Source organism: Coenobita brevimanus, chromosome 24 (genome assembly GCF_032717465.1).
Source record: "Coenobita brevimanus isolate Jiangsu-jjx chromosome 24, ASM3271746v2, whole genome shotgun sequence".
NCBI lineage: Eukaryota > Metazoa > Arthropoda > Malacostraca > Decapoda > Coenobitidae > Coenobita > Coenobita brevimanus.
The window spans coordinates 60235473-60247256 of record NC_136977.1 but is presented as its reverse complement, the minus strand read 5'-3'; the positions used below and the strand labels follow the sequence as shown (position 1 = coordinate 60247256).

Here is an 11784-nt window from a genome sequence, read left to right as displayed (position 1 = left end):
TATAAATCAACTTAAACATACAATTTTAGTCTAAAATATAATCATAATTGGTAAAAAAGAAAAAAAAAAAAAAAAATCCATCATTAAACCAGGGTTTGGACATTGTTAGGCAGGCTATGGTGGTAGTGTATTTCTACTCCCCTCGTTAAACCTGGGTAGTGCATCTAGGCGTATCGTATATTGAGGTATACCTGTATATGAAACATGTCCTCCACATTCTTTGGGGATACCTACTTTCGCAATGTTAGAGAGAGCAATACAATTACAAAATATACCAATGGAAGTTATACAAATGACAAAAATTTCACCACTCACACCCAAAAAAGCCCCAGTGTTTGCCTGTCGCTATGTCAGCTTGCATCAAGACTGCTCAGCATGTCTTACTATCACTCAGTTTGTCTCATGCCTCTGAAAGATGATGACTGAGCCAAGCTGTCACATCTTCTAAGTTGTGTTGATGCCACTGGATGTTCAGTCGGATAGTCTCACGGGCCTGAGCCAGTGCCCGCTCACCTGGGCCCACATCCACGTCATGGAAGAAGGACTCCACCTGCATGAAAATAATAATGGCTGATCTGCTGATTCTCAAAAGCACCAGCTCATCTAAAGAAATCGCTAGTGCTCACACCTTTGAAAGAACATGACTATCAGTATCATAAATAGCACTGCATCAGAATAGTGGCACCCACCAAATCCTGTAATTCTCCATCATAATACCATCAAGATGATCATAAGCTTTGAGGATAAGTCACAGGATGCTTCTTAAATTACCAGAAAGGACGCTACTGTATCATATATATGGCCCATACTACCATATATGTTAAGCACTGCACAGTACATTGGCTACTTCTTACATGATCACAGAGGTACACTACTGTACCATATATTTAGCCCATACCACCTTACATGTTAAGTACTGCACAGCACACTGGCAGTATCATAACCAATGGCAATACTGATTTGCCAATCTTACATGAAAGTTGCAAAAATTTTTATAGCACTTCTGCTGGCTTGCAAACTTGTCAATCAGGATAGTATTCCTGAGGAGTATGAGAAAGCTGGTAACAGGATGAGCTGGGGCTCCTATTTCACTAGCATTCAGGACTATCCTGACAATCCCTCTTTGCTGACCTTTTTAGTGTATCCCTAACACAAGTTCCTCCAATCACAGTTTTATTTCATTTACCTGTCCCATTGCTCCATAAACTTTCAGCTCTGTGGACTACTGCGGTGAGGGTAAATGCAGACTACCCTCCCTCATCCTGACATGAAACACTATTGCCTCATTCCCCTCACTCACTCAAGTATCTTAGATGCCACAAAAAAATTTGAAACAGCGTTTCAACCTCATGTTATATACATATAAAGTATTCTTATCCAATGAAATGATAATTGGTTGTGGATGGTGGATGGTTGTCCTCCTTGTCCAAGGGTAGGAAAGCCCTGGGGTCCATGCCATGCTCTCTACTCGTGTCTGTGTGTTTGTTTCTGTGTATGTTTTATCAGAATAGCAGGGTCATAGAACTGAGGTGCAGGAGGCAAATGATTTTTTTTTTCTTTCCCAGACTGTACCTCTTATGGTACAGAAGGGAGGCAGAGGGGATTGTAACTGTAACTCCCTTTTCCCCCAACTCTTGTCCCTCATGAGATCAAACAACCATACTATGGACCTAGCCATCCAATGTGTGCAAAAGAATTTAGATTATGATGATGATGATTAACAACTACTGTACACTTTATGCAGAGTTAGTATGTATGTTTTAAGTCTGAAGTCTGACAAAAATGTTTTTAATAAAACCTTACATATGCAACTACTGAAGGTTGAATAGCTGATACCGAATATTTTGTCCAGACTGCCATCCTCTGATGGCATATTCTGTTCTCTTTTAAGTGACTGCATGTGGCAGATTGAATCACTGAACACAACAAAGCAGCAATCGAGCAGACCATCAATGGAAACAAGGCTTCAAACAAGCCTGAATTGGAGCCTCATAAGTCCTTAATAGCTGTCTCAGGATGCACAAACACTGTATAAAATGCCCGTCTTCTCTGCTTCATAGGCCAACCCTTCCAACAGCTTCATTCTGGTCACTCCTTGCCAGAGTACAGCAACCTGATTCTTCTACTATCTATTGCCAGTTGCCTCAATCCCGTTTGGGGTGGCCACAAACAAATTGCCTCCAAGTCGCCCTGTCCCCCACCATTTCACTGCCCTGCTCCCAACTCACACCCCCCTCTCTCATATACCTCTCCAACCCATCCCTCCATCTCATCCTCAGCCTCCCCCTCCCTCTTCCCCCCTCCACCTCACTCACATACACTCTCTTCGTCAGTCTTTCACCCTCCATCCTCTCCACATGGCCAAACCACCTCAGTGTGTTCCTCATAACGCTTCCCATCACATCCACATCCACACCACAACGCTCCTTTATATCCTCATTCATCAGCCTGTCTCTCCATGTGACTCCACAGGCTCCTCTGATCTTTATCTTGCCTGTATTATTTAAATGTGTGCCAAACTCACCTTTCATTACATTGCCATGATATATAGTAAACTTCTATAATTTCTGCAATTAATAAGGCTTGTTACTGTTTTAAGTGTGTCCTCTACGTGTCTACATACTATACGTAATCGGGATGAACACAAATGAAGTCAATCAACTCTATGGCATCTCTACCTGCTAAATTTCACCCAGGGTTGTACCTGTAGTATTCCAAATGGGTTTTTATAGACATTTCAAAATACTCTTTTTGTGTTTTTGCCACTTTTTGGTTTTGCTGCCACACCCCCTTAACAGGGCAAGTGTCTTCACAAGCACAAAGAGTGAAGGCATCTTGTGAACTATTATAAGAAAATGAAGGATGGAGGCCTTGCACTGATTTGTGTGGTGTGGAGCAGGGGCGCAGCCAGAAATATAATTCAGGGGGGGCCTCAATGACTAACCATGAGAGCCACAACTCTTCCATCATAAACCTAGCCCCCCCCCCCCACACCTCGCACTAAAGGACACATTGCACTATACATATTCCGTAGTTATGAGTTCCACTAAGTTGTCTGTAGCTGTTTATGCTGAAAAATTTCACTGAGAAATATGCTTTCCATAATCACAAAAGGTTTTGTCCACTCCTGCATAGTAAAAGGTACAGTTCCTGTTAATAAGACAGGTCCACCATTGATATACTGCCGAAAATCATCATCAGTATACAGTATATCACCACATACTGGCCAGTTGCATTTCACAATTCCTCTCCTTTCCAAAACTTTCATTGTACAACTCTTTTTCCCTACGTTTAACACTAAACCAATATATGCCTTTTTGTCATAATCCACATCACAGTATTTCCTCTCTTTAGGGCATGCATGCAACCTGAAAATGGGAAATAGCTAATGCTGACACCCAAAACCACCGTAAAAACACTAAATTACATACTAGTATATAATGCATGAAAAGTAGGCTTTTCTTTGCAAAAATCACAAGTGAACTTGTTGTCCCAACTCACCCTGGGTTAAAAAAAAGAAAAATTGGTAGGCAAGTCAGGACAATTGTCTATTAATCCTTCAGCACTGTTCTGCTGTAAAAATGCATTTTCTGGATAAATCACAAAAAACTATAACAATTGAAGATTTCACCCACCAAAAAGTAGACCTTTAGCTCTAAAACTCTGGGAGAGGAAAATTGGCAAAATATGTGTATTTTCAAATACGAAATTCTACAAAGGTCAAAATGCTACCCTTTCATATTTGCACATTTTTTATGCATCATTTGCGGTTCTATAGAAAACTAGTATTAACAACATATGTAAAGCTGGGGCAGGACTATTGAACGGGCACCATAAAATGGAAATATCTTGGCATTTGGCATTGCAGTGCCCACTGTTCCAATTCACCTTGTGTCTCGCACTGTCCCAACTCACCATACTCAACGCTAATGTCAATGAAAATCCAACGTCTGTTAAATACTTCACTTAGTTCAATGATGATTAGTTTACTTCAGTGATGGTTGCCACACAGAGCACAGGTAGCTAAACCTTGAAATATATCACAAGGAAAATCTTAAACAATCATTGGCTTCCAGTTTCTGCGTGAACCTACACTTATGTAGACCTCATGGCATGACATTATCATTTGTTATTATTACTGGCAGTAATAATATCCTCTACAATGTAATGCATTTGCTAAACATAAACTGGCTTTAGAACTTGAACTCATCTATCTACCTATCTATCCAGAGCCCGACGCCCTAATCCTGCAAAGGGTGGCCACTGACAAAATGCCTCCAAGTCGCTCTGTCACCCACCATTTGACTACCCTCCCCCCAACTCACTCCCCCCTCCCTCATATACCTCTCAACTCCATCCCTCCAACTCATCCTCGGTCTACCCCTCCCTCTCCCTCCCTCCACCTCACCTACATACACCCTCTTAGTCAGCCTTTTATTCTCCATTCTCTCCACATTTCCTAACCACCTCAGTGTATTTCTCCTAATCTTCTCAACCACATCCACATCCACCCCACAATGTTTCTTCATTTCTTCATTCGTCAACCTGTCCCTCCATGTCACTCCACATGCTCCTCTCAAGTAACTCATTTCCACTGCTCTCACTCTTGACTTGTTCCCCTCTTGCAAGTTGCACGCCTCGCTTCCATACGTCAGGGTAGGGATCACAATACTGTACTATCGTGCAGTGACTTCTTAACTTTCATACTCATCTCCCTATTTCTCATCACTGTTTTCAGTGAACCAACAACCGTCCTTCCCTGTTGCACCCTTTCAAGCACTTCATCCCCCAATGTTCCATCCTTACTCATCACACTACCCAAGTACTTGAATGCACTCACATTCTTCATATCCTCATCATCCAACCTAGTTGTACATTCTGTGACTTCATTCCTCTTAAACATCATAACACTTGCTTACATTAACTTTCAGATTCCTCTTCCTACACACTGTCCCAAATTCATTCACCAAACCTTGCAACTCCCATTTATCTTCACTCAGCAATACTGTATTATCAGCAAACAGCAACACCGGAATCTTCCAAATCTCACCCTCATTCATTAGAGCCACCCCCACATCCACTGCCCTACCTTGCACCTCCTTTACAACCCCATCCATTTATATATTAAACAGCCATGGAGACATCACACAACCCTATATCAGTCCCACATTGAGATCAAAGAACTCACTCAGCTCACCAGCCACTTGCACCGTAGCCCTATCTCCTTCGTACATACTCTTTACAGCACTCAACAATTTCCCCTCCACTCCATATAGTCTTAGTACCTTCCACATACCTTGCCTATCTATTCTGTCATAAGCTTTCTCCAAGTCCATGAAGGCAGCATACACTTTCTTTCCCTTCTCTAGATATTTCTCCACTAAACATCTTAGAACAAATATCTGATCTACACACCCTTTTCTCTTCCTAAATCCCCCTTGTTCTTCTCCAACTAGCTCCTCCATTATATGCCTAACCCTATCAATGAGCATTCTACCATATATTTTTCCAGTCACACTAAGAAGGCAAATACCCCTATGGTTACCACATACTTCTCTCTCCCCTTTTCCTTTGTATAAAAGAACAATTATACCTGATTTCCAGTCCTCTGGAACCCTTCCCTCTTCCCAAGCCAATCTACACAACTTCCATATCCACTCTGCAAAAATCTCACCCCCATACCTCAGCATTTCACCACACACTCCATCAATTCCTAGGGCCATTCCCATCTTGATCATCTTCATTGCTTTCACTACTTCCACCCTACTGATCTCTTCCTCCCTCCTCTCATTTCTTCTTCTCCCAGTCATTCCCCAACCACTTATACTCACACTGCTCTCACTCTCTACATTCAACAAATCCTCAAAGTGCTCCTTCCATCTCCTCAATTTCTCTCTCTTCTCCACCAACAATCTATTATTCCAATCTTTCACTCCCCTACTATTTCCCCTTTCACACTGCCTTACTTTCTTTACCTCCTTCCAAAACAATTTCTTACTCTCCCTCCATTTCACACTCAGATTCCTCCCAAACTCTTCATCCACTTTCTTCTTACTCTCCTTCACAAGTATCTTCACCTCCCTTCTCCTGCTCACATATACCTCTCTCTTCTCTCTCTCATCTTCTCTCCTACCTCAACTCACTAGCCATTTACTATATGCCTTCTTCTTTTGTGCCACGGCTCGTTTCACCTCATCATTCCACCATGCTGTCCGTTGCACACCCCTGCATCTCCTCCTCACTCCACAAACCACCTCACACACTGCGCCTATCTCTTCTGTGAATATCTTACATACATCTACCACCCCTTCCATCTGCTCTAAATCTTGCCTTCCCAATTTTTCTTCCACTATGCTCTTATACTCTGCCATTTTCTCACTATCTTGCAACTTCTCTACTCTTCTCACAGGAGCTGTTTCCTCCTGTCTTCCCCTTCGTCTCTTCAAACATTTTCTTTGCAGCTTTACCTTGGCCATCACTAAGCGATGGTCCGAGACTCCATTCCCCCACCTTCTCCACACTCTTGCATCCAACACTTGTCTTTTCATTCGCTCATCCACACACACGTAGTCTAACATTGCCTTTCGTTCAACAAGTTCACCATCCATCCTCCTCATTTCTCTCCATGTATACCTGTGGATCATCTTATGCTGAAAGTAATTGCCAACCCCTTACCAGCACAGATGTCCACCAAAGCACTACCATTCCCATCTACTTCAGCTGGCACACCCCACTGACCAACCACTCCATCCACTCATACATTCCCAACTTTGCCATTCATGTCTCCAATCAACAGCACTCTCTCGCTCCTCTCAAACTTGTCCATACATGCTTCTACTCTCGCCCAAAACTCATCTTTCACTCTTGCCACTCGATCCTCTGTCGGGGCATACACACATACAATCGCCCACACTTGTATACCTACTTTCATCCTCACCCATACAATCCTTGCACCCACTGTTCCATACTCTCCTATATTCTCCTTCCACTTCTTGCTTATCATCAGACATACTCCCTCTCTTGCCCTCTCATTCTCATTGCCTCCCGCACATATACCTAAACCATATTCCCATTCGCTCACCCTTTCACCTTCCCATTCAGTTTCAGTCAATCCATATATATCCACTTTTGCATCCTCAAGCACCTGAACATTCTCTCTCTCTTTCACTTCATCATTCACTCCTCTTACAATCCATGTTCCCACCCAAAGAATGTCCTTTGTCCGTTCCTTAGTCGTCAACGTATGGTCCATCCGGGTCCGAGGCGCTTTATTTGCTTTTTTAGTTAGTTCTTTTTACGCGGTGGGGCACTAACCCACCACCAACCCTTTTAGTCGCCTCGTACGACAAGCAGGGATACTGGGGGAATATTCTTGAAACCCCCCTACCCCCAGGGGGACTAACATAAGAGTAGCATTTCATTACAAGGATGAGATGATGAAAAATTGACAGTGGCCATGATCTGCCCCAGGTTAGAATATGCAGCAGTGGTGTGGTCCCTACACAAAAAGAAAGATATAAACAAGATTGAGAGAATACAAAGAACAGCAACCAATATGATCCCCAGTCAGGCAGATGTCGTACAGAGAGAGGCTGGAAAAGCTGGATTTGCCTTCCTTAGAGGAAAGGAGAGACAGGGGCGACATGATTGCAGTGTTCAGGACCATGATGGGAGGAGATAAAATTGACAGAGAAGATCTGATTTTATGGGATAAGAGAGTAACAAGAGGATACGGAATGAAACTGAAGAAGCCACGCTGCTTGAAGGATATCAAGAATTATAGTCTTACTTATAGATGCACAGACCTATGGAACAGCCTGGACAAAAAGATCATCCAGTCTAAAAACTAAAACGACTTGAAAGCAAAATTTGACTTATCGAGAAACAGAGATGGGACCCCACGAGTGTAGCTCATTTCCTGTACATCACAATTAGGTAATTACAATTAGGTAAAGTCGTAAAGACACACACATGGGAGACAAGCAAGGGTGGGGTAGAGCAGCGGAGGGTGAGGGGATGGGGAGGTTGAGGGGATGGAGAGGGAGATAACCATGAGTGGGGGAGGGCAGGGGGGCATGGAGGGAGACATGCCTGGCAGTGCTGAGTGTGGTGGGGGATGGAGGAGGGGGAGAAGAGAGGGGATGGAGGGAGAGTGGGAGGACTGGGAGAGCCTTGTTTCAAACCTAGGGAGAAGCAGAGTGTCGGAATAGCAAGGCGACAGATGTTCGGACTGTTTGGATTCTGAGAATGTTCCCTTATTTCTTTTGTTCAGTCAAGTGGAGTGCCAGTTATCAATGCATCAGAAATCGGGGTATGAGTGTATCCAAGTATGCGGTGCCTTCCTAGTACTTAACCCCCACAAATTGGAGAGAAGTACTGTACTGAAAAAGCTTGGAAAGCATACATGGAAGTAAGAAATGAATATGTAAAAGTAAGAAAGGTAGGTGGGGGTGCTCACCATCCACTCACTCGATGTAGTGCTCCTCTCGGGTGTCTGCCCTTTCCTCTCCTCCATCATACTTTCCTTCCATCCTCTTCTGTCTTTCCTTCCTTCATTCTTTCCTTGTCCTTCTGCCTATAGGTGACTTTACAATCCCTCTTCAGTCTTTTTTTCCATCATTCTTTCCTCTTCCTTCTGTCTGTGGATGACTCTACTCTGAGTGACAAGCCAAAGGTTTCCTGTACACCAGGAAAACATTTACTATGCTGAGTGGTAACCTTAAAACCAAATTTTGGCACCTGGTGGTTTAGTGGGTAATTATGGCACTTCAATCGGACTGAGCTGGTGAAGGTTTATATCCAAGGGATGGTTGAGGTTTATTGCTCACGAAATGCCAGTCAGGGATGAATGAGGCTGGTCACTATCATCGTAAATGTCAGGACCAACTTGCCTAGCCCCGGGTCCTACACTCCTCATGGGGCAATGTAGGATTGGATGATGGATGGATGGATGAAGAAAGGAGGAGGAACAAAAATATGAGAAGGATATCATTGATAAAAGCATGAAAGAACCCATGCTGTTCTACAGGTATGTTAATAGTAAAATGAGAACAATGAACAGCATAGTAAGACTGAGATATGGTGATGTAAAATATGACAAAAAAAGAGGAAATGTGGAATATCATGAAGTCAGTATTTGTAACAGAAGAGGAATTCCTTGAACCTGTAACAAGAGATGCAGCCCCTGAAATTGGAAACAGTAGTAGTTGAGAGAAATGAGATACTTCAGTTGATGAAGGATGCAGAAGTGAGAATGGCAATGGGACTGGATGAAATAGCTGGTTGGATCTTGAAAGAACGTGCAAACCAGTTAGTGAGGCCTATCTATGATTTTGTAAGGTTTTCCACAGAAAGTGAGGAGTTACCTACTGAATGGAAAAGTGCAAATATAGTCTAAGTTTATACAGGTGGTGACAGGGAGGACCTGCTTAACTATAGACCGGTCTGCCTTATTAGCATAGTCTGCAAACTATGTGAAAATATCATTAGAAAAAGCTGCATAAAATTCCTTAAGGGGCATATGGTAATTATGTCCAAGCGATTTGGATTTAGAGAAGGGTCATCTTGTGTTACAAACTTGTTAAGCTTCTATAGCAGAGTGACAGACATTGTTCAAGAAAGGGAAGGAAGAGTAGACTGTATTTACCTGGATTTAAAGAAGGCTTTTGATAAAGTGCCACATAGAAGATTACTATGAAAACTGAAAACCTATGGAGGAGTACATGGGAAACTGTTGAAATGGATGGAAAATTATTTGACAGAAAGACAAATGAGAACCATAATAAGAGACAAATCTTCCCAGTGAAAAAAAGGTAACTGGTGGTGTGTCCCAGGGTTGGTGATGGCCCATGTTTTAGATATACGGGTAAACAATACTGTACTTCTTTCCCACCCTAGGGCACGGTGAGGAGTAGCAAAGTCCAGACAGCACAAGTCTGCCCAATTCAATGGGCCATGCTTCCATTCACTCATCATTCAAGCCCCCAGAATCCTGACTCTATCTAATATGCAAAAAACTTCCACCACATTCTGTAGCATCACAATAGCGTATCCAATAAAGTCAATCCAAATGCTGTCACATTAAAAAGGGGTGCCAAATCCCTAATCATGCATTTCCTCTCACAAAATTTCAACAGCCAGCTTGATAGCTTGTCAGTCCCTGGGCATCACCGACTTCAATACTTCTCTTCCTCACACACTCATTCACCATATCCCTCCACCTTCTCCTTGGCCTTCCTCATCTCCTCCCTCCTTCAAATTTGCTCAGATATACCTTTTTCATGACTCTCTTGTTATCCATTCTCTCCACACGACCATACCATATCAGTAGACTCTTCAATTCTGGTGTCCACAGACTTCCTCACTCAACATCTTTCACATATCACACTATTCTGCATCCTATCCACTCTCTGTACGAAACATACATTCGTCAGCAGTCCCATCTCCACTGCTCATACTCTTGACTTTACATTTTCAAGCCACACCATAGTCTCACATCCATATGTTAAAATTGGCACTAACACTCCTTCATGTAAGCCTCATGCAGCTGCAACACACAAGCCTCTTATCAAGGCCTTCATAGATTCAGCTAATTTCCTTCTTTGTGTCACTCTACTTTCCAATTCCTTTGCACATTTTCCTCTCTTTTTCTATCACTGTACCAAGGTAATCAGGTATCTGAACTATCTCACCAATTCCAGTCTCCCTCCATTCACTGTAACATCACACTGGGAGTCACCTTCTCCCTCAATAACCATCACTTTACTCTTCTCTACATTTACCCTCAAGGAATGATGCTCACAGACATCAACAAAACTTTGTACTAGTCTACCAAGTTCTTGTCCCGTATTTACAAGTAGCACTGCATCATCAGCATTCAACATATTTGAGATATTCCATCCATCACCATTCATTACCAATGCCATTCCTCTCTCCATTACTTGTGTTTTTACTTCTCTCACCACCCCATCCATACATATACTGTATATTGAACAACCATGGAGACATCACACAACTCTGTCACATACCCACACCAATTGTGACCAACTCACTTAGATGCCCATTTACCCTTACACATGCCTCACTACCATCATAAAACCTCTTGACGGCACCTAGCAACTTACCATCTACACCATAGATGTGCAAAACTTTCCACAATCCTTTTCCATCTACTTTGCCGCATGCTTTTCCAGATCCATAAATGCCTTAAACATCTTATAGTCCTTCTCACATGCCTTCTCCACTATATGTCTCACTGCAAATATATGATCTACTGTACACATCCTCTGCCACTCCTGAAGCCACCCTATCATTGTTCAACAGGACTTCTGATGTCTCTTACTTTCTCTCATAATTCTTCCAAATACCTCTCTTACAACATTCAATAAACTTATGACACGATAATTCTTGCACTCACTTCGCTCACCTTTATTTTTCTACAGGGGTACAATCACAGCCTTTTTCCACTCTACTTGCACAGTTTCACTCATCCATGCCTTCTTACATATCACTAACAAGCACTTCACTCTGCTCTCTCTGTGAAACTTTATCATCTCTGCATACACCTCATCAACCCCAGATGCTTTCCCATTTTTCAGCCACTTCACAACTTTCTTCATCTCTGCGAATGTCTGTTTCCTGGCACTGCATTCCTTCTCTGCACACACCCAAAACCAATCATGTTTACAGTCGCTCTTCCCTCTCTATTCCCATTCATCGGGCTTTCATAATATTCTTTCTATATGGTCCTTACTTCAACCCCATGGGTCCTTCACACTTTCACAC

The 11784-nt window shown here is 42.6% G+C and overlaps 1 protein-coding gene across 1 annotated transcript in view; it reads right to left on the bottom strand.

Moving 5' to 3' along the window:
- Nucleotides 1-318: 318 nt before the first annotated feature.
- LOC145393456 (endoplasmic reticulum aminopeptidase 1-like) overlaps nt 319-11784 on the bottom strand; it is a 172777-nt gene continuing 161311 nt past the window's right edge. The window contains exon 18 of the mRNA XM_080267555.1: nt 319-550. Within this exon, the coding sequence (XP_080123681.1) occupies nt 401-550 (150 nt within the window). The 3' untranslated portion in view covers nt 319-400. The remainder of the gene's footprint in view (nt 551-11784) is intronic.